The sequence below is a fragment of the Cnephaeus nilssonii genome (genome assembly GCF_951640355.1).
Source record: "Cnephaeus nilssonii genome assembly, chromosome: 16".
NCBI classification, from domain to species: domain Eukaryota; kingdom Metazoa; phylum Chordata; class Mammalia; order Chiroptera; family Vespertilionidae; genus Cnephaeus; species Cnephaeus nilssonii.
This window is the reverse complement of record NC_137087.1, coordinates 29,384,176-29,407,640: the sequence shown is the minus strand read 5'-3', so window position 1 is coordinate 29,407,640 and position 23,465 is coordinate 29,384,176. Positions and strand designations below refer to the sequence as shown.

The following is a 23,465-nucleotide window of genomic DNA, read 5'->3' as shown; positions in this document are numbered from 1 at the left end:
CCTCCTCAAAGACGTATCAAATGCCCTTCATGACCCCTTTATGGTTTTCATCCGTCTCCTGGTTCTTACCTTTTCCATCCACTTTATAACTAGAGTGAACCACTTTGACGTTTCTTTCTTTTAGGACAGATAAGAAATGTTCTTGGTGATACAGTTTCAACTTAAATAGATGTGTTTGTGCCGTTACGAAAGAGCTGACTTTTAAAACCCTAAGAAATCAATGACGGTAGTCACCTAGCATTGACGGGAGAAAGAGTGAAGACTCCCTGATTTCCTCCGCTGAGGACTCGCTGCCTCCGGCCGTCCTTGGAGAGCGGCGTCCCCAGCTCCCTCCACACTTCTCTCACTTCCCAATTTATTTTGTAGTTATTTCCTTTACCCATCCCTGCTGAGGCTCTCTGTGCTTTGAGGCTATAGGTGGTTGCTGTTGTTGTTTTTATTAATTGTGGCTTTCTTCCACAAAGTGCCGCACAGTCTCTTTAGCCTGAGGCACTCAGTACGTATTTATTGAACAAGTGAATGTAGGGTCTTCCCACACCTGGCCCTTAGGCGTTGATCGTGAAAAGTTGATTTTAATTTCCAGTGCCATTTCAGATCTAACGTTTCAAAACCATCGTCAAATGTGTTCTCTAAAAACCCGCTCTCCCCATTTACTGCCACGTTCTCAGAGTTCAGCACACGGCCTGGCTTGTCTGGGTCAGCCGTTGACTTGTGTTGTCCTGACCTCACTATTATTTGTGGCACATTCCCTCTCAGTCTCCCCTTCACACTGTCAGTTCCCCGGGCATGCAGCCTGCATATGGTGGTGTAGGCCCCCGGGAAAAGGGTCAGGAGCGCTCTTGCCAGTTGTTTCTCAGCCTCCTGATGGCCTGTGAGACATAGTTAATCAAGTCTTAGTTCCTCAGCTGGGCAGTTGAGAACACTGGGTTAGCATGTGAGATGGAGCTCTGACGAGACTACTTTCTTCCAAACGACCTACCTTGGTTTCCGTGTAGACCTGACTGTGTCACGTGTCACTTACTCAGTGTGAATGAAAGAGTGGGTGGTGCCATCCTACTCCTGTGCAATACAAGGTCACGAGGTTTAGTTTATTGTGATGCTTACTGTGATTATAGCTTAAAGTGCGACATGTGCTATTTTTCTCGTTTCAAAAGCAAAGACCGTTCCAATTAGGCTAAATAATTTCTTAAGCTGCCTGGACATCACACCACCTCAGGCCATCCTTTGAAGAAGGGATTTTGAGAAACAAATGAAGCCAGTAGATAAACCTGAAAGCACTTTCATAATGCATTATTTTGAAACTTAGCAGAACTATTATTAAGTTATTTACTGTGCTTTAGCATATATTTATCTTGGTGTTTTAAATATTGATAGAAAATAGGATTTTTTTTCCCCTTTGGAAGGAAGATTTCTGGCTCTTGTCATTGTCTCGACTTAAAGTCAAAAGTAGTAATTTAGCCGAAACCGGTTTGGCTCAGTGGATAGAGCGTCGGCCTGTGGACTGAAAGGTCCCAGGTTCGATTCTGGTCAAGGGCATGTACCTTAGTTGCGGGCACATCCCCAGTAGGGGGTGTGCAAGAGGCAGCTGATGGATGTTTCTCTCTCATTGATGATTCTAACTATCCCTCTCTCTTCCTCTCTCTGTAAAAAATCAATAAAATATATATTTAAAAAAAGTAATTTATAATTCTAATTAATTAGATTTGAAAACGTTTAAATTGATCAGATTTGCACTGAATTAATGGCACATTATAGTGCAAATCTTAGCAGGTAGATTCATGGGCTGTAGTCAAAACCTTGGTTTTCTAATCATGGGGTATCGGCATGACATTTGGATAAACTGGCAATAAAATATTTTTGCTCTGTTTTATTTTCAGGCATTTGATTATGAACAAAAGAAGCTATTAGCAACCAAAGGTATGTGATACAGTAATGATTTTGATCCCCCCCATCAAAGATCCATAACAGATTCTCCAGTATTCACGTTGAATTGGGAAATTGGGCCGTCATAAAAAAGTTGCAAACGTTTTGTTGGGGTTACATGTATTTTATTGAGTAGATTAGCATTAGATCAATTATGAAGTAATGTAGCATTTTAAAATTGGAATAAACTATTTTATGACGATATTTTCAGGCATTTTGTATTAAGAAATAATATCTAGGTATGATTTCTTTACATATATCAAAGGAACAGCACACATCAATATTTTAAAAAAATATATTAAAAACAACAAGCATTTTGTTTTATATTCTGTGTTCCAAAGCTATGTTAAAGAAACCCGTGGTGACGGAGGTCAGAACACCTACAAACACCTGGAGCGGCCTCGGGTTTTCTAAATCCATGCCAGCCGAGACCATCAAGGAGCTGAGAAGGGCCAACCACGTGTCCTATAAGCCCACAATGACAACCACGTTTGAGGTGTGTAGAGTCATCCCTCCCCATTCTTCCCGTCTGCTCTCAGCCAGGGAGAACAGTCGTCATCTCTCCCCTCCCATTCTTTATTAAGGAGGAAAAGTCATTAAGGGGATTTGTTTTAACTTCGCTTCTTATAAACATATTGCTATACAATGGATACACTCTGACATGCTCTTTTACGCATCTTCTCTCAGAGTTGTTGGTCGGCTGTTTGTTGTGGAGATGTAAATTTATAACTGGGTGTTTCTTAGGAGGAGAGTGTGGTAAATGCTAAAACAAGGCTTAGATTAGGCAAAGGATAGATGTAACAGTAGTCCATACAATGTGTAAAGAGTCCTTTTATTCAGGGGCATCACTAGCAAGCCCACCATTGGGAGAAAAGGCAAATATTCTATAAAAACACGTGTTCAGATAGGAGTTAAAAATTCAGTGTGCTCAGTTGTGCCAGGAACACAGCGGGAAGCATCACAAACAAGAACTCCAGAATTTGATGTTTCCCAGATGTTGGCTGCGCCGCAGAGTGAGACTGGGAAGCTGGCATCCGCGCCACGTGGAGAAGGGATCCAGCGCTCCCAGCTCCCCGGCCAGGCTGCACATGACTCACCAGCCGGCCTTTCAGCTGGAGAGGACCAGCTTTGGGCTCTGAGCCCTTTGCGAGTGGGGGCGGAATGAGAGCGCACACGCATGCACGCACCAGCTGGGGAGACTGAGCAAACCCAAACACGGATGGAAATGACTGATCCAAGAATCACAATGTTCAACCAGAACACTGCAGACTGAAAAACAAACACTGGTGAAGGGTTTCATAATTGTTAGTCCAATCACTGGCATTTGTGGATTGACCTTCTTCTTCCCACCTGTTTTCTTTGCAATAAATTAGACTCTTGGTGAAGGGTAAAAGCAAACGTGCATTTTTTCCCTCCGTCTCTCTGCATCAGAGAAGAAGCAGATACTATTGAAATACTGACAAGAGATCAGTCCCCTATGAATTTTGAATTTCATTGTCAGGCCTACCGTAGCAGCCGACAGCGGTCTGTAAAGATGGAGGTTGCTGTCAGCAGCGGGAATATAGGGACCGAGGGAAGAGTTCTGAGGCTCTAGGAGATGCAGTCCTCTCGCTGCCATTGTAGCTCTGAGAGAAACTAAACTACTCTTGTTGGCAGCGACCTTAACACTGCCGTGTGCGTTCTCTCAACGGATGCACCTACAGTCTCGTCCATTTCACTCACCTTTGTTCGGTAGGATGGGGTGCTAGGTGGCTGACTGTGTTTCTGTACTTTCGGAGATGAAATAGTCACTGCAGAAATGCTAGTTCAGTTCTGTTCTCAAAGACCAACAGCGTGGCGGTTTGAAATGATCATTGTGACCATGTAGTCAGGTGCAGGGGCTGGGGGGTCGGACAGCCCCCGCTGAGAGATGTACAGCTTTGGGGAGTGGCTGCACTCCTCCGAGCCTGTTTTCCCGTTGGGTGGTTTAGAGGATCGCATGGGAGCGGTTCCTGACATTTCCACTGGAGAACTTTACTCTGAGGAAAACCAAGAGCTTGGAAAATGTTGATTAAGGAGTCTTTTGGTGGCAGTTGTGGAAATGGAGCGAAGTGGGGAGATGTGGGTGTGTTCAGAGATGACATGGACAGGATTTGCCGATGGATGGGATGTGGTGAGGGAAGGGGGCATGAGAATGACTTGAGCAACTGGGAAAATGGTAGAGTTGCCTATTGAGATGTAGGGATTCTAAGGAAGGAGTAGGTTTGGGTGTAGTTGGTGGGGACAGATATACAACGGTTTAATTTCAGGTACTCTAAATTTAAAGTGCCTGTGAGACCGTTAATGGAGGTGTCAGATGTCAGCTCCATGATACTGATTTGAACAGAAGAGTTAAATCTGGAGGTAAAAATTTTGGAGTCCTGGATGGAGTTAAGCCTTGAAAGAGGTTGAGATCACTTAATAAGCGAGAACGAATGCCAGGATCAAGCCCAGTAATCTGACATTCAGAGTGGAAGGGGGAGGAAGATCCCACAAAGCTCCAGTGACGTAGGCGGGAACCCTGGGAGTGTGGTGTCCTGATGCCTTGAAGAAGGAAGTGTGAAAGGAGGGCGTGGCCGGCTGTGAGACCGAATTAGGTGAGAGCCTTGAAGTGAACAGTAAAGAATTCTCTTGGAATTCCCCAGTGAACGTGAAACTTTGGAAATCAAGGAATCTTGACATTCATTTTCTAGATATAGTACAAAATAGGGTGTCTGTAATATGGTGACGGAATGAATAAATGCTAGTTCCGTGCAGACTTTGAGACCTTTTAAATTACTATTTTGATTTTGATTTGGGGGAATGAAATAAGGTAGACTTTTGTAGGTATTTGTAATTTGTTGGAGAGATCTTATTTAGGTGAGGCCAGCACCGGAGTCATGCCAGATCGCTCTCCACCTTTATTAGCCTGAGAGCTGGATTCTTGTCAGAGCATTGGGTCTACTATTCCTCTTCCCCATTAGGTATCCTTTTTGTGTGACACAAGGCAGAGAATCTCTTGTAGATCTTTACAGGGGTAAGTCTTTACACCGAGGAATCTCAGAACTCTGCTGGGCACCTTCAATAGGAAGGGCAGAGACTTCACTGTGTGTAGTACCAAGTCCTTGGTGGCTGGAAGACACAAGGACCACAGCCTCTTCCCCGGGAGCAGCATCCGTGGGTAACTGCAGTGGTTAGCAACTGAAGTAGATGGCAGTGGTCTATCGGGGATTCTTTCCCCTCCACCCCCCTCATTAAACATCTTGTCTGGCTTTCATTGCTTACAGGGCTCATCAATGTCCCTCTCGAGGTCCAACAGTCGTGAGCACTTGGGAAGTGGAAGCGAATCGGATAACTGGAGAGACCGAAATGGAATGGGACCCGCCAGCCATAATGAATTTGCCGCTTCTATTGGCAGCCCCAAGCGCAAACAAAACAAATCAAGTGAGCTTTGACTTCCAATCATACTGTTAGGTGTGATCAGCGTGAAGTTTGTTGATTTGGTTCAGGGTGATGTTCAGGTGTGGATTCTGCACTCTATGCCTTCTAGGGTTTGTCCGTAATTCACATGCCACCTCCTCTGTGAAGCCTTCCTTCTTTTTCCCGGTGAAGCAGACCAGGTGGTTTTCTGCTGTCACCGCAGTTCGTACCTGCTTTTACTCTAGCACCCGTCATGCTGAAGTGTAATTACATGTGCACGCAATGGTCTCCTCCTGTAGAATTTGAGCTCCACAGCCAGGGACCATAGTTATTCATCCAGGGAACACTTTTCAAATGCCCACATGCCAGGCATTCTGTTAGGCTGTGCCTGACTCGTTACTTCTTCCCAAATGTCTGACAGTGTGTGACGCCTAGTAGGTGCTCAGTAAATGCTTGTTGAGTGAATGTATACGCAAACGCTCAGGAAAATGCTTTTCCTCATCAGGAAAAGGCAGAGACAGGAAGACGTGGAGCAGACTGCGCTCCAGTTAGCATCCTGGACCACAGAGGAAAGTCTGCTCCGTAGGTAGCTCCTTGAGGTGAAAAGCAGCACTTGATACTTCCAATGGACAAGATGTAGCTGGATTTATGTAAATTTAATTTACGTTTAAAGCATAAGGGTTCTGGCCTTAAAAAGATACGGTTGAGACTCAGCACGCGTCCAGTGGTTTGTCTGTAGCAGCACCCCCTCTTCTGGGCTGTGTGAGAAGGCGAGCAGATAAGTACTGGCAATAGTCATCACCAGACATGCCTTGGTTCCGGGTTTGGGACACATGGGGAGCCCTGAGACGCCCAGCGCGGAGTATTTGAAGGCTCCTTAAAGGCCGTCTGAATGAGCACAGTAGACACTCAGTAAGTCCGGTGTTACCATCAATCAAGTTGCCGTGCTGTCGAGGGCCTCCGATTTGGGAAGAGCAGTGTGGGGTCGGCCAAGTCTCAGTAAGAGAGCACGGTCAACGCGTTCATTCCCTAGTGCGCTGTCCGTGGGAGCCTGGGCCCTGCCTGGAGACTGGGGCTGGGTCCTCCATCACTGACGGGAGGACGGACTGAGGCGGCTGGTGCCAGGCAGGTCTGGAGGTGGAAGTGACCTCTGTTCTGCAGCCCAATATAAATGAGTCCTGTGCCTCTCCTTTCCCTTCGCTTAATGCTGGGTAATTAAGTTTGACTGTAAACTTAGGTGCAGTGAAGTTCAGGATTAGGGATAAAATATCAGGATTCTTCAATAAAAGGGAATCATTAAAGAAAAACAGTTATTTTGCTTTTGTCAGATGTTTTAAGAGAACAGGGAGTTTAAAAGAGAACACACACTAAGTAGTTACGATAAAAAGAAACAAATGTACATTAATGGAGATCACTAAGAATACTTTATTTTAGCACATCTTTTTTTCACATTTTATTAATGAATTTGCTTATCCCAATATATGCCAAGTATTACTTAACCATGTAATCTACATAAAGACATTTTTACATAATATTTTACATTCTTTTTTATACTATGTCTTTAAAGTCTGGTGTGTGTTTCACACTTACTGAACATTTTCATTGCCAATGGCTACTGTACTGAACGGCACAGTTTAAAAAAAAATTTTTTTTTGACACCCTCTTCAGCATTACCAGTGTCTAGGTTTTCCCCAGGCATCCCTGCTTACACCAGTTGTTCCAGTGTTAATTCTCAATAACTCCCATTTTTACTCTCAAAAAAAGTAAATTTATCATTTGGACAATTATATGGTAAACTTACCATGTGATCAAGTCCAGTGGTCACTCCAGTGTGCCCATCGTATGCTGCTTGGCATCACCCTTGACCCAGTATGTCACTGGTCACTCCCTCTCAACCTTTTCTGGTGACATTGGGGCCTTACCTTCAAATGGTGGGGTGGTCCAGGGCCGAAGACCTCCCGAGCTTGTTCTGGATTCTTTTTTCGTCACATTCTCTCCACAAGAGATAAGACATCTGTTTTTAAGAGAAAGAGAACTCTTATCAAGAAATTCCTTCCACTTGAGATAAAGGACTCCTCCATTGGGAGGTAAAAACAACTGAAGGAAGTAATTAGTGGCACCCAAAACAGTGCAGAACATGATTCTTAGATTTGGTGAACGCCTTGATCCCAGAGATTAGGGGGACCCGATTGGCCAGGTGAGCGTCCTCCTTCCCTGGGAATCCCCTGTGAGGCTGCATCTTTGGTATAAGAGGACTGAATCCCCACATGGACAAGAGCCAGATGTTGGCCGGGGATACGGGCTGCACAGCTCGGCTAGGATCTCCAGAGCAGATCTTGAAGTGTGTTTAAATATTTGGTCAAGTACTTGGCCTGGCTCACTAGGCCATCACCCAGCTGTGCCTGTCACTGGGCCTGAGAACCATACACAATGCGGAGAAATCTTCACCCATAAATCAGTTTCGGAGCCAAGCAAAGGTCAGCATTGCTGTCTTAGGATTTTTCTCAAGAGACCGATTTGTTTCTGTCCTAAATGAAATCCGGGAACTCCAGCATCATTTCTGTCTCACTTCATGGTGCTCTAAATGTTGGAAGTACTCTATTTTGTGAGCTCACGGCCCAATTATATTTGTGTAGGCAAGGAGATGTATGTGGTGCACTGTTATAAAGCCCCTCTGACCGCAGGTGAGCACAGGTGTGGAGACAGAGAGCCGTCCAGAAGGAGCCTGGACTTGTAGTACCTTTCCGTACCTTAATGACGTCCTAAGGGCCTTCCTCCCGCTTCCTCATTTAATTCACACGCAATCAATTATAAAGAGCAAATGCTCCACGAGAAAGTGATTCATGATCATTAACTGCAGAGGCACTGTTGCTGAATTGCTGCCTCCCAAGTGTAACCTTATAAATGGCAAGCGCCTCTCTGAAAGCCATAACTGGCATTTCGTTAATGAAAAGCCAGTGTTTCACTCCGTAAAGGATTGCTCTGCTTGGGCAGCTACTGTTCTGCTCACCCCGCAATGAAGCTGAAATATCGGAGGGATTAACACTGTTAATTAAACCTGGTTCTCTCTGGGCATTTGCACTTCAAGCCTGTCTCTCGTTTGCCCTTCAGCGGAACACTATCTCAGCAGCAGCAATTACATGGACTGCATTTCCTCGCTGACAGGAAGCAATGGCTGTAACCTAAACAGCTCTTTCAAAGGCTCTGACCTCCCCGAGCTCTTCAGCAAACTGGGTCTGGGCAAATACACAGACGTCTTCCAGCAGCAAGAGGTCAGTCGTTATTTACTCATCCGCCCCGCCCCCTTCCCCCGGCATCTTTGCTTGGGTTCTGTGTATGACGACTTCTAGAATGAAATCACTCACTGACCTGTGACCGCGTTCACTGAGCATTGATTCAAGTCTCATAGCTTGTTTTTGCTAAGAAAAACGTGACCTCATTTCCTATTTAGTGCAACTAGTAAACACAGGATGTGTGTTCACAAAAACACACCTTCAACAGTTTTGGCTAAACAGTGTATTGATTCATTGGAACTTTTGGTGCATAGCTCTCAAGGGCAGCAACAAGTCTGTGTTTAATACGATTTCACACTTTAAACTATTATCTTTATTTGTGGCACTTAAATAACAGTACCTGAAATAAATGTGTGGTTGTTTCTGACCCCATCCTACTCATGTTACTGAAGTCTGTTCTCACAGAGTATAATTTATTCTTTAATTTAATGATTGGCTTTTGCCTAAACTGAGATGTTTTCTGACCCATCTCTACCATGGATTTTGGTCTAACTGCTCAGCCATGGCCATGGCCATTATGCTCTGGCGTAGAGAATAGAGCGTGACTCTCTCTGATAATGCTGTCCTTTTACCCAGGCACAGCTCACCCTATGCAGCAGAGAATTAGAATAGTTCCATAAATGTATCTATTCAATTCTAGTTTGACACTAGTATCTTAGAGACCATCTGATTATGTCAGTACTTCCCAGATCTATATCAGTGAATGAAGAATCTAGAATTTTTATTTAGTGCTTTTTATCATAAACTTTAGGTATTGCCCATAGCTCAATAACTTAAGTTTGATTGCTGAACTTTTCTGTTTTTTTTTTATAATACCAAAAAGGTTATTACGTGTATATTGGATAATTAGTGTTCTAAATTTAACCAAGGATATTGTAAGTTGAATAACATTTTCATCATCAGTGCATCAAGGAATTGCACTTATTTAGTCCTGCTGCTTGGATGAAGGTGGCTGATTGAGAAGTTCAAGGGCAGAAACAGAAGGTCTCCAAGTAAGATTAGATATTTAGATATTATTCAATAATATTCGGGGTTTCTTTTTAATCTACAGTATAGTATTTATTTGAAGAAGCATATAAATAAATTTATTATAAGTACTTCTTATCCACTTATTTCAAAAAGGAAGAAAATATGATCACATAAAACGAAGGTAGCTGGCTTTATATCATATTTATTAGCTTAGAGCAGGCTACGGCCTGCAGACTTAATGCCTGATTTTGTCAATAAGAGTTTTGGTTGGAACACAGCTTCATTTATATGTTGTCTGTGGTTGCTTTTGAGCTCAAACAGGAGAGTTGAGTAGTTGCAACTGAGTCAATATGGCCCACAAAGCCTAAAATAATTACTGTCTGGCCCTTTATTTCAGGCATCCCCAAATTCTTAGTCTCCATTAAATAGAATTTCTGAAAACATAGCTTTCGATCTATGATAAATGAAAAACAAAAAGGTTTTACAAGATCTGGGTGTAACTTCTAAATCAAAACAAAATTTCAAATTAATTTCTTGAAAAGTATGCATTACTATTTGCAGGTGTGTTGGAATTTGGTCCTGCTTCCTTTATTTAGGATATTTCCCAATATTCAAGTATAACTTAATAAGAATCGCCCGTCAACTAACCTTGTGAGATTTATTTTCAACAGGGTGAAGATTTAGTGAGCAGCCTTCCCAGGTAGTTCTGTATACATTATCACCAGCCAGAGCTGCGCATTCTTTTATCCTCACGGGGAGCCCCGGGCTTTATGTCTGCAATCATATTTAATGCCCACAAAAGCCCTGCAAGGTACACTACTGTCAACCTGTGTGCGCACACACGTCTTGTCAGAGTCGGAATCTGAACCCAAATCTCTCTGCCTTCAGAGCCCAAGGCCTTCCTGTTCCTCCACTCTGTCTGCAGAGGCGGGGTGAGATCCCCGGCTAGCTGCCCTCCGCACGTGGTTGCTGATGCCAGAGAGTACAGTTATGCTGTTCCTGGAAAGATCCTTGTCTGCCAGGCCCAGCCAAGTGGGTCATGGGTCTGATGTAGCCTGGGAATTCCTCTGTCATTCTTCCGTAAAACACAGTGGAAGATACCATCTATGATATTTATAATTCAGTTTCTTTTTATAGAGAGATACTTAACCAAGTCAAAGCTAAGAAATATTTTCTCTCTTCGGGGCAGATATGTATTCTTCCTTTTATCAGTTCGCAAAAAAAAAAAAAAAAAGTACAATTTGCATTTCCCTTTTTGTCCTGGTTGCCAGGATGCTCAGATCTAAGTTTTTAATCTCAAGTGCAATAAATCACTGGCTTAGACTAAGTCTACTGCTAGAATAATCACTTTTGTTTCATCCCCGTAATTGCTGTACTCTTGTCCCTTAGGTTTGTGACACCGCTGTTCTTTTTTGGAAGTAGGCAGAGCATAATAAATAAAATAAAATAGGTGTAACAAGGATTTGAACCTACAATGAGGAAGAAAACAAATACTTAGTATATTGGTTATAGATTACCTTTTCACCCACAGATCGATCTTCAGACATTCCTCACTCTCACAGATCAGGATCTGAAGGAGCTGGGAATTACGACTTTTGGTGCCAGGAGGAAAATGCTGCTTGCGATCTCAGGTGAATATGAATGTTCACACTCATATTTTAAGTCTGAGTAACTTCTGCCAGTGGTCTCAGCCAGTGGGGCTGGTTCGACCCATTGACCACTTGCTTACCACCCGGGCACCTTGGTGGTTGTGGTTTCAGAGTGCTTCCCGCTAACAGTATGACCGATGCTCAGAACATTCCCTCTTTCATCAAGACATTGCCTGGAAACCTGCTGTGACAGCGTCGTTCCTTAAAACGAGATTCCTTCAGGAAGATCTAACCAGAATTGCCCTTTGCAGAACGTGAGCCAGGGGGAGCAGCGCAGGTCTCCTTTCCTGTGGTGGTTGGTGTTCAGCAGCAGGCATTGGGTTAGTGAGTCATGATTCTGGATGGGCTGTCGGGTTTCAAGTGCGTGCGTGCTTGTATACCAACAGAGGCCATTGCAGAGGTGAATGCTCCGAGGTATAGCTGGAACCTGGCAGGCATTACTTGTCTAAATGCCTTTTTTTTTTTTTTTTTTTACTAAAGTTTTCATGGAATTTGTGAGTCACAGAAGGGTGTAGGATCCTGAAATTAGTCACAGAACGAAGGAAAATAATGTTGTCTGTCTCCCAGACTGACTTCTGTGTGCAGCGGTTTCGTATTCTATGTATTACAAAATGCTCTACAAATACTTACTGGGTACCTCCTATTTGAAAGGAGTTGAGCCAGCTGATGAGTCAGGAGTTGGCAAATACAGGACAGTGTACCTCCAAAAGGTGTTTTGAGAAATATGAGGAAGAAACGGGGGGTCAAAATCGGGGTTACTTTTTGAAGACTTTCTGATGAATGTCCGTCTTTCAAAAAGATAGACAACTGAGGGCAGAAGCCAGTGGTCAGGTGGGGTGAGAATATGACTTGGCTTTTTCAGAACAGTGAAGCTGCAGGCTGTGCCTTTTTGAGGCGAGCAGTTGCAAACAGCAGCCACTAATCAGATCAGCAAGTAAAACTTAAACCTCAGTGGTTTTCCATTTTGTTTTAGCAGCAGATTGCATCCCCCACCCACTTCCCCACAGGAAATCTTATCTGTAGACCTAATATCTGAAGCAGACATAAGCAGAGCAGCTTTGAAACAGGGGTGGAAATTCAGCCATTGAGCAGCCTGGTAGGCCCTCTGTGGGTAAACACGGTTCTGCACACATCAGTTACTGGGGACGTCTTCCTCCCTCTGTGTACCCAAGCGGCTGCATTAAGGGAGCTCCACAGGGCACACGCTTTTTCTTCTTCGCTCATAAGGTCAGCTTGATAAAGGACAAAGAACACTGTATTCAAACAAGGAGATTTGGGCTTTGCCTCTGCCAACTCGTGAGTCCTTGAGTGAGTTTCCAAAACCATGAAGGTGGATTGGAATAGATGATCATGTGAAGTTACCTTCTATTTCTACATCTGTCCTTCCACGTGGTGCCTATGTGAACCACAGGGGCCTCCCCTGTTGTTGTTTATTGTCTGTGTAAATAGGATAGTTTTTGTTTTTCTAACTTGTTTACCCTAAAGCTCCACTTCAGAGGGCTAGTCCTAGAACTAAATTTACATATTTTCACTCCTTGAAATTTGATTAACTCACAGAGTCACCACGCTTATATTAAAATATGCCTGTGGGCCAGCATGTTTATAGACGAGAAGAGTGTGTTCCAGAACTCCGTAATCTTTCTCTAGGGATTCATGGAATGTCGGTGACAGCAAAATGAAAGTTAAGTTTTCTTTGTGTACCAACCCTCTTCCAAACTCTGTAAGGCTTCCAGCAACAAGCAGATATCTCTAAATACTTTGAAGGGTTCCAGCTGGATTGTTACCATCTTTACTTGGAACACATTTGTGATCTATCCCAGGTGGGTTTGGGGGAGTACAGTGGGAAACAGCAGGGGTTGGAGTCCTCTTTAAAAACATTTTTTTTTTTATCCAATCATCTTCAGTGTGGTTCTGCTGAGGTTACAGCGTCTATAGCCGGCCTCTCTCAGTGGGGCTCTCCGGTCCTTTCTTTGAAAGGGAAGGGACTTTGAGTAAGATGCCTTATGAATGCTCTGCACGGCAGGAAGTACTTGATTATTTTAAGAATGATTTCACCTTACTTTGTTGAGTGCATTTGTTTGAACTTGGAAAACTGTTTTCTCTGCAAATAATCAGTTTTTATTGAGAAGCCCTTCATCAAAAAGCTTCTTTTTCCAGTTCAGCTCATTAGATAACACACACATCCGTTTATAGTCTCAGGGCGTTCCTTTTCCAGGTAGGTGCAGGCTCGCTGGGCAGCCTGGACATGCGTTGGCCTTGTGGTTACGGAGTTTGCTCACGATTCCTTTTTAAAACTTTATAGTGTTAAACTTATAATCAGTTCTTTCAGTGTAAGGTTTGGTTCTGTTTTTAATTTTGAGCCACAAGACATGTATTTTTCTGTTTTAGGAGATGAGATTTATCTCTAGTAGAAATGGATGAGAGAAAAAAAATTTTTTTTTCAAATATATGAGTTTTTGAACTTTTTTTTATTTCTCTCAGAGTATTTTCATGAGTAGCTAACTAAATATGCAGGGGCTGAGTGAAAGGAAGCTTAGCATCCTGTTGTCAGGCTTCCAAGGCCTCAGGTAGATCTAACATCTCCCGACCTATTCTTTTAGTTTGTGACTCTGTTCAGATCCGCAACAAGATCCTGAGAGCTGCCAGGATTGTGTGACCCTTGGAATTTCAGAGAAAAAGGTTGGTATTTCCCCAATTATCCCTTAGGCTTACGGGAAGAAAAAAAAAAAAAAGGACAGAGTTTGCTTTTTAATTTAAAAAGCTGAAGTCTATTCAGTAGGATTTGCTCCTTGAGAATGTCTCTGGGAGATTTGTATCTTAGAAATTACATTCTTTAGGGAATGGCTGAATTCCTTCACGGTCATTTTATTCTTCCCAAAACCTAGTTGATACGACTTTTCAGAGTCAAGTTTTCAATGTCTATGAAAAAAATTGTTTTCTTTACTGGCCCAATGGTTTTCGTGTGTCACTTGGACCTGTTCTGTGGGATAGGGGAGTAGAATGTTTGACCTCATTCACGCCTTTCCTCTTCTATAGTATGGGAATGTATGTCCTGGTGCGTGGGTTATTCCCCCGTGAGGAAATGAAGGCCAAAGTGTTTTAACTTGAAGGTGACAGAACTTTCCCAGGTTGTGCACTTAAGAGGATTCATCTATTCTTAACTCTCCTATACTTGCCTTTAAATATATTAAATTCTGTCTTGATTTCTGAATTTCTGTGTCTTTTAAAACAAGATACATGTGTTTCAACTTTCACTAGGAATGTCATTGCTTCTGTGGGAACTTGATACAATAGCTATCTGTAAGCATGCCTGCATGTGTCTTTTGCTTATAAAGGTATCTTCCTTGCTTCTTTAAAGTTTTTAAGCTACATTTTTCTATTTTTTTAAAAAATTGGTGTATGAACTATGAAGAAAAGCTCTGCTGACTGGCATATGTGGAACTACCAGTTTCTCAAATTTGAGTTTCTGATGCTTTGGTTGGATCCCTGCAGCCCAGGGCCTGGACCTTTGCATCAGGCAGGGTTACAGCTTGTCACTTAACTGCTGTGTAGACAACTTACTTTGACTGTTTTTTTAAATCCTCACCTGAGGATATTTTCCCATTGATTTTAAGAGCGAGAGAGAGAAGCATCTATGTTAGAGAAACACATCGATTGGCTGCCTCCTGCACATGCCACAACCAGGACCCTGGCCAGGGAGGAGCCTGCAACCGAGGTATGTGTGTGCTTTGGACCAGAATCGAACCCAGGACCCTTTAGTCCAGAGGCCAACACTCTATCCACTGAGCCAAACCAGCTAGGGCACTTTGACTATAAAATGGAGAATGGTAATATTAGCTACCTCTTAAGGAGGACTTAAATACAACAAAACAAATATAAAGTGCTTGTCATGTAAGAAAAAACATGTCTCTATTTATACCTTGCCCCTATGGGGCAGACACTTACGTTTTGGAAGGCAGGGAGGTGAAATGTTAAGGGTGTTGGTCCATTTTCCAGAACTCGGGAGACCAGAGCACTTCTGGCCAAACGGCTGTCCTTGGCCACCAATGACCCCCTGCAACGTGTATGTGTGTTTTTAGTCTCAGCATTACTGTAGCAGGCCATCGCTTGCCGTGCAACTTCAGGATTCGAAAGGGGGTTGTACCTGGAGTGGTTAAAAAAGAACTGAGTACTGTGCCCATATAAGGCGCTCAATCACTGGCTCCATCCTGCCCCCCCACCCCACCCCACCCCACCCCCCAAAAAAAAAGACAACTTGAAGCACATTAACTATATAATCTCTCTATTTGAAATTGAATACGTTGGAAGATATTTGGCTATCAGAGCCCAACAATCCTGTTTCCTTGTATGAGTTCACCAGCAAGAGTTCCATCAGCTGATATGAGGATTTATATATATACTAGTAGCCTGTTTGCACGAAGATTCGTGCAATAGACCTTCATTCACCTGGCTGCCTGCACCAGTTTTCTGCCGGCACCGGGGACCCAGGCCTTGGCTGTGGCCACCGCCTTCTGCCTTCTTTCAGGGTCAGGGCTTGGCCCCGGGCGGTGGCCTTGGGCTCGGCCGCACCCAACATCCCTGCTAAGGATCGCAGGAACCGACCCCCAGTGGTTTCCTGCGATCCATGCAGGATCCCCGCTGGTGCCCAAGGCCGGGAAAGCCTCCACCCGAGGCTTTCCCGGCCTTGGGCTCGGCCGCACCCAGCGTCCCTGCTACGGATCGTAGGAGCCGACCCCCTGGTCGTTGCCTGCGATCCGTGCAGGCTCCCTGCTGGTGCCCAAGGCCGGGAAAGCCTCCACCCGAGGCTTTCCCGGCCTTGGGCTCCGCTACACCCCAACCCCCAACGTCCCTGCAACGGTTTCCTGGTGGGCGTGGCTTGGTTGGTGGGCATGGCTTGGGCGTAGCGAAGGTGCGGTCAATTTGCATATTTGTCTATTATAAGGTAAGATGAGGGGTGATGAGAATAGAGTGGTTAGCATAGCCATAAACAAGGTAGGCTGCTTCAATTAATTTTTTCCCTTTCTGGTTAATAATTTTTAGACTGTTTTCTATGTACTCTGGTTTCTTTAAAATTGAGCATCTTAGATTTCCCCTGAAAATTTAAAGTATTGGTGGTTTTCAATTGTTTATTTCCTAAAGTGGTTGCTATTTTTCACTAAGTTAAATTTTTATTCAAGGAAACCTCCTGCTGATACGCTTCTTCACATAGCTCCTCTGACCCAAGGATCACAGGTGTCATGAGTTGGTGGAGCCACAGGGCTGGGGCCGAACACGGCCAAGTGTTCCTCCGGTATTCTCATGTGTAGATGTGGGGTCTTCTTTTCCTGTCTGACTGTAAGAATTTAATGGTTGCTGTGTTTGGCATGGGTGAGTTCAATAGCGGTAATAACGCTCTGTGTCTGTGGTGTAGTATATGCTCTCCTATGCCTTTCACCAGCTTTGATATCCTTCCCCCTACCCATCCCTTTGCCTCTGAGATGACATTTGGGATAGGTCAACCTGTTCAACTTGTATATCCTGAGTGTAGAGGGTTCTGAGATTGTCAACTATCTGGGGGATGTGTCAAACGGCAATAACAACATTTGTTGTCCTTGGTTCTCTCGACTACCAACATGTTGCCTTTAACATCAGACTTTCTAGCGTTTTCAGAAATGTCTTGACCGTCGACTCCCTCCTCCCCCAAACCTACAACACACCATTTTCTGAGCTCGACTGCCATGTCCTGTAGATTATAGACGTTCTCCATGGAGTTTCTAACAATTCTCTCTCTCTCTCTCTAGAACTAAATAAAAACCGAAGGAAGCTTTTCGAACCGCCAAATGCACGCACCTCTTTCCTGGAAGGTGGAGCCAGTGGGAGGCTGCCTCGTCAGTACCACTCGGACATTGCGAGTGTCAGTGGCCGCTGGTAGCAGTGCTCCCGGGCACCCGCCGCCTTTCATCGACGTGGAGACAGGAGATCTGTGAGCGGCGTCACCGCCCCCGTCCTTAGCACTCTGGTGACTGGTATCAGGACCAAAGCATCTTACTCACACCTGAATTTTGTGCCAAAAAGGAAGAAAAGAGAGAAGATGTTCTTGATGTTTTTATGTCATCATTCAGAATACCACATGCGGATTACTTTTTTTAAAAACCGGTAACTGTACAGAATTTGCAATATGAGGGTAGGGCTTTATTTCCTGTTTTCATTTACCTATATAACATATGCACTGACTTATTATTATTATTTTTTACTTTAAAAAAATGAAGGATGATTTGACATCTGGGATGCCAGAAAACATTGAAGTTATTGTTTGCTTGCTTTGGTATTTGGGGATTTTTAAAAAATAATAATCAAAGTGGAATTTTCTGGTACTGCTCTAAAATAAGTATTGAGGTCTTTCAGCACTTTACACTTTCTAATTTCTTGTCCTGTGGAAATTATCTCTCTTCATTTTTATGTCACCTGATGAAATGGTACAAATCAGATTTAGTCACATTTTTCTGACTGTTAAATTTTTATTTGAAATGGTACTGGATTTTTAGTTTTGTGCAGAGTATCCTGTGACTTTGGGAAATGTAAGCGACTCCACTTGGTTCTGGACCAGTTCTGTTCATTACGTCAGCATCCTAGAAGCCATGAGCAGTGAACCTAGTTCGCTGGAACAGGTGCAAAGAAAGACCAAATGGACTTTGCAATATTAACCCTTCGCAGTTGTCATATTTAGCTGCTGCCTATATTGCTAAAATGATTTTAATGGTTGTCTAAAGGCAAAGGACTATTTTTAGTATACTGCCACTAAAGGATACTTATTTATATCAAACTTTTTATTTTTAGATATTATAAGCATACAGTACATAACTGATGAAATTGATATCTACTAGAGATTTATGGTAGAGGATGGACGGCATTCAATAACTGGAGCCCTAGATTGTCACTTTATTTAAAAAAGACAAATAATCATCTGACAAGACAGCACTGTTGCCATTAGGAAGTGAGGTAGATTACTGTTCTTACCATGTACACATTAGCTGTGCTCCATGTGGTCAAAGGACTTTCCTTAAGCCACATGTGTCTGCTTAAAGTAGACTTAGTATGTTGAGAACAGAAAGGCTTTATTTAAGTCTCCAGTGACAGTTTGTAAAGACAGTGAAGTTCCAAAGGAGGGGCAAAAATGACTGTTTTCTAAGTGGCCAGACTCATTGTCACAATCATATACTGTGAAAGTCCAAGAAATCAGGCAACATTGTTTCCTAGGTCTTTTCAGACATCTTATTGTGGATTTATGAAGGGTTTTCAATTCATGAAGAAAATCACTAAGTGCCTCCCTTTCTTCAAAGCAATATTATTTCCAAGTGTATTAATTTGTTGAAAAACTTTCCCATAGGAAATGTTGTGAATTACCTGTACTGTAATGACTTATTTATGTTCATTATTCAAGATTTTCTACATGGACATAAACCACTATTGCATGCTGTTAAGCAGAAGGCATTAGATAAAACATACGTAACAATTGGGGACTTTCGTACAAATGCAGAATCGCAAATACTTACTTGCCTGGCAATTTTCTGTGCCTAAGTCTTACCATGAAAGAATAAGAATTGAAATTTTGCACACAGAAATATTTTCACTTTAAAAAACTTGTATTGGTTACTTTGAAGGCATAGATGATGGACCTGTCATAAAGTTATCAAGGATCGCAGCTCTAAGGGGATGCTCATTCCTAAACTAAATTGCTCCCTTGGCAAGTACAGGTCACATGGACCTCCCTATCTTATTGGCTGTACAAACACATCATGCTACACATTCAGCACAAGAATTCCAGATTTGTTTCCTGTCCAACAACTCGGTGCTCTAAATTTTATCATTTCTTGAATGAGACTCTCCCAAATACAAAGCATTCGGAGCTCTTTTCCCAGCCCTCCACGATGCATTTGCAACACGAGGAGGACGGGATGGACGTGCAGTATTAAGCTGATGGAGGTTTCATGAACAGTGCTTTACGCCAAAGGGAAAACTGTCCCAATCAAACTAGATTAAATAGGGTGGTTAAAAATAAATAAAAAAACACTGGAAATTACTTTTCTCACTTTCTCTTATGCAAGGAAGGGAATATGACACTACAGTACATGGTGTTGTCAGTGTTATATGATGCACAAAATATTTGGATTATTTGAATAAATGGTAGTTTTTAATCAATCTGTGCCTTAATAGTGACCAATTATCTGTAAATATAGAACAAATACAGATTGTATTTTTTTGTGTGGGTTTTTGTCCTTCTAGTGATTTTTAAAAATGAGAGATGGAATTAAACATTGAAAATGGGAATTTTCTAATGAAAATGGGAATTTTCTAATCAATTGTTATATGAAAAATAAATTTATATAACCCCTTTGTATTGCCCTTGCTAGATGAAATGCCTTTTTTTAAAAAAAAATATCTTTACACAAATTCTGTGCCTCTCTTTGTTTTCTAAGACTTTTTGGGGGGGTTTTATGTGGCTGTGTTCAGCATAATTGAAAGATGTGTCTGCAGAATTGAATATGTTCTCTTTGTCCTGTTGTTCTGTGTTGACAGTTCTCATTTCACCCAGAAGCTGAGGCACTTTATTTTAGCCGATGAATCCAGGACCAGTAATCAATCACTGTTTCTGTGGCCACCCATAGGTACATGCAGCAAGAGTAATATTAGAAGAGGTTTTATTCTTGTCCTTCCTTTTATAGAGGCTCAGCTGCAAGGCCACTCTGACAGCCTCATTCATCAGCAAGGAGCTCCTGACTGAAGGGACGCTGGGCTTCCTGACCCAAGCTGCCATTTCAGAGACCGACCGTCGTGCGGCCACACTGCGTGCTCTCTGTGCTTTGCCCTGAGATTCTGTCTGAGCTCCTTCTCAAACAGAATCGCTATAGTATTACTAATTCTGAGAGTTGTTTAAATCTCAAAGAAAACCTGACCACCTCTTACGCACCCAGAAACCTCTCCACTTGAATTACCTGTGGTAATGGTTCTTAAAAATTGTTTCTAGCACAGGAGTACTTTTTAGTAACTGAACTCTTACCTGGGAATTCAATATTAAATCATCATCCATCCATTCCTTCCTTCATTCATTTGGGCTTAGTAAGTACCAGGACCTGTTCTAGGAACAGCAGTGAATGAAATACAAACCCTTGCCCTCACTAAGCTTACATTCAAAATGGAGAAAGTGGGGCTGATGAAGAGGGATTGGAGGAGAGACTGCCCCACCCTTCAACACAGTGTCCATGTGTGCATAGCATTCTGAGGAAACTCCAGTGCTGCCTAGAAACTCCGAAGTACCCACCTCACAGCAACAGGCCTGTGCTTTCAAATGCAAAATCTTCCCAGTCCTCCTCTTTATAGGTTTCATGGGTTTAATCACATTCTCAAAAAGAGTGTGTGGCCAAAAGGATTATGACTCACAGTTTTATAATTATACTCTGCATGACCCATCGCTTCTTAGATTTGACTTCAAGTGACTTTGCAGTATTTAGAAATCATATGAGTTTTCTACCACAGAGGATATTCCAAGAATGCAGTAATATAGTCATGTCACCAAGATGGTGACATAGGTTATTCCTGACTCTGTTCCCCCTCACAAGGACAGCTAACAACTATCATGGACAAAACACCACTGAGGGAATCAATCCTAGAACATGGGAATGAGGCTGAAGTAAACTCCGGCACCACAGAGCAGAGGCAGCTGCAGTAGAAAGGTAAGAGGAACCGCGAAATGCTGACTGCATTGCCTCTCCCCCAGGCCAGTGCTGCACCATGCAGAGAGGGCTCCCCTGAGCTGACAGCTCCTCCAGTGGGAAAAGAGCCCAGATGACATCCAAACCTCCAGCATTGTGGCCGCTTTGTGGAAGCCATAGACAGTGGTTTTACTCTTGGGGATCACTAGGGGCTCTGACTGCCAAAAACGGGGGGTGGGCCTTTCAAACGCTAGCATTTGGATCTTGGCAGACAGATCTCCTTCCTACAGAGACCAAGCACTAACGAGTGGCTTTGCTATCTGCAGAATCAAGTCGGTGGTGCAGTCTCACCTAGGAAACTAGTGGCATGCAGGTCTGCTTGATTTGGGAATTCTATTAAAGTTACTTAAATAGGGAGAAACTTCCTGGAAACAAATGAAAATGAACACACAACCACCCCAAATCTCTGGTACACAGCAAAAGCAGTCCTGAGAGGGAAGCTCATAGCATATAGGCATACCTCAAAAAGCAAGAAAAATTAATAATAAACTATTGAACCCTACAACTTAAAGAATTAGAACAACTAGAAAAGCCCAGAGTAAGTAGATGGAAGGAAATAATAAAGATTAGAGCAGAAATAAATGACACAGATACTAAAAAATCAATACAAATGATCAATGAAGCCAAGAGCTGGTTCTTTGAAAAGATAAGATTGATGAACCTTTAGCCAGACTCATCAAGAAACAGAGAACCCAAAAATATAAAACCAGAAACAAAAGCAGTGAAGTAACAACTGGCACCACAGAAATACAAAGGATTGTAAGAAGATATTCTGAGCAACTATATGGCAACAAGCTGGACAATGTGGATGAAATGGAGAAATTCCTAGAAGAACACAAGCTTCCAAAACTGAATCAGGAAGAAACCAGAAAACCCAAATAGGCCAATAACAACTGAGGAAATAGATGCAGTAATAAAAAAAAATTAAAAAAAGACTCGCAGCAAGCAAAAGCCCTGGTCCAGATGGCTTCATAGGGGAGTTTTACCAAACCTTCAAAGAACAAATAAAACCTCTTCGTTAAACTATTCCAAAAAATTCGAGAGAAAGGAACACGTCTAAGCTCTTTATGAGGCCAACACTATCCTAATTCCAAAACCAGATAAAAGCACTACAAAGAAAGAGAATTACAGGCCAATATTCCTGATGAACATAGATGCCAAAATCCTCAACAGAATATTAGCAATATACTAAAAAGATCTACACCATGATCAATTGGGATTTATTCTAGGGATACAAGGTTTTGGTACAATATTCAAAAATCAATAAATGTGATATACCACATGAAACAAATCGAAAGAAAATCACATTATCATATCAATAGGTGCAGAAAAAGTGCTCAACAAAATCCAACAACCATTTTTTATAAAAACTCTCAGCAAAGTGGGAACAGAGATCATACCTCAACATAATAAAGGCCATATATGACAACCGTACAGCCAACCTCATACTCAATAGGCAAAAACTGAAATCATTTCCTCCAAGAACAGGAACAAGACAAGGATGTACATTCACCACTCTTATTCAACATAGTACTGGAAGTGCTAGCCACAGAGATCAGACAAGAGGAAGAAATAACTCATTATTTTTTAGATGGCATGATATTGTACATAGAAAACCCTAAAGACTTCACCAAAAACTACTAGATTTAATAAATGAATTTGGCAATGTAGCAGTATACAAAATTAATACCCAGAAATTGATGGTATTTTTATACATAAATGAATTCCCATAAAGAGAAACTAAACAAACCCATGGCAACAAAAATTTAAGATACTTAGGAATAAACTTAATCAAGGAAGTAGAAGACCTGTACTTGGAAAACTATAGGACGTTGAAAAAAACAGATAAAGGAAGATATAAACAAATGGAAGAATATTCCATGTTCATCGATTGGTAGACTTAATATCATTAAAATGTCCCTATTACCCAAAGCAATCTATAGATTAAATGCAATCCCTATTAAAATACCAATGGCATATTTCACAGATCAAGAACAAATACTCCAAAAATTTTTATGGAACCAAAAAAGACCCCGAATAGCTGCAGCAATCTTAAGAAAGGAGAACAAAGTTGGAGGGATCACAATATCAGATATCAAGTTATACTACAAAACCACTATAATCAAAACAGCCTGATACTGGCCCAAAAACAGGCACATAGATCAATGGAACAGAACAGAGACCCCAGAAATTGACCCAAGCCATTACACTCAATTAATATTTGACAAAGGAGGCAAGAGCATACAATGGAATTAAGAGAGTCTCTTCAATAAGTGGTGTTGGGAAAATTAAACAGATACATGCAAAAAAATGAAACTATAGACTACCACCTTACACCATACACAATAATAAACTCCAAGTGGATAAAAGACTTAAATGTAAGTCGTGAAAACATAAAAATCCTAGAAGAAACCATAGGCAGCAAAATCTCAGACATCTGTCATAGCAATATGTTTGCAGACACA

General features: G+C 42.3%; 1 protein-coding gene across 6 annotated transcripts in view; it reads left to right on the top strand.

Moving 5' to 3' along the window:
• BICC1 (BicC family RNA binding protein 1) overlaps nucleotides 1-23,030 on the top strand; it is a 321,158-nt gene extending 298,128 nt beyond the window's left edge. For 5 of the 6 annotated variants that reach the window (XM_079793120.1, XM_079793121.1, XM_079793122.1 and 2 more), the window contains 6 exons: nucleotides 1,878-1,917; nucleotides 2,265-2,419; nucleotides 5,208-5,364; nucleotides 8,452-8,612; nucleotides 11,134-11,233; nucleotides 17,032-23,030. In XM_079793120.1, the coding sequence (XP_079649246.1) occupies nucleotides 1,878-1,917; nucleotides 2,265-2,419; nucleotides 5,208-5,364; nucleotides 8,452-8,612; nucleotides 11,134-11,233; nucleotides 17,032-17,162 (744 nt within the window). In that variant the 3' untranslated portion in view covers nucleotides 17,163-23,030. Of the gene's footprint in view, nucleotides 1-1,877; nucleotides 1,918-2,264; nucleotides 2,420-5,207; nucleotides 5,365-8,451; nucleotides 8,613-11,133; nucleotides 11,234-13,851; nucleotides 13,931-17,031 lie in introns of all 6 variants that reach the window. The other variant, XM_079793119.1, reaches the window with a different exon arrangement.
• Nucleotides 23,031-23,465: the final 435 nt, after the last annotated feature.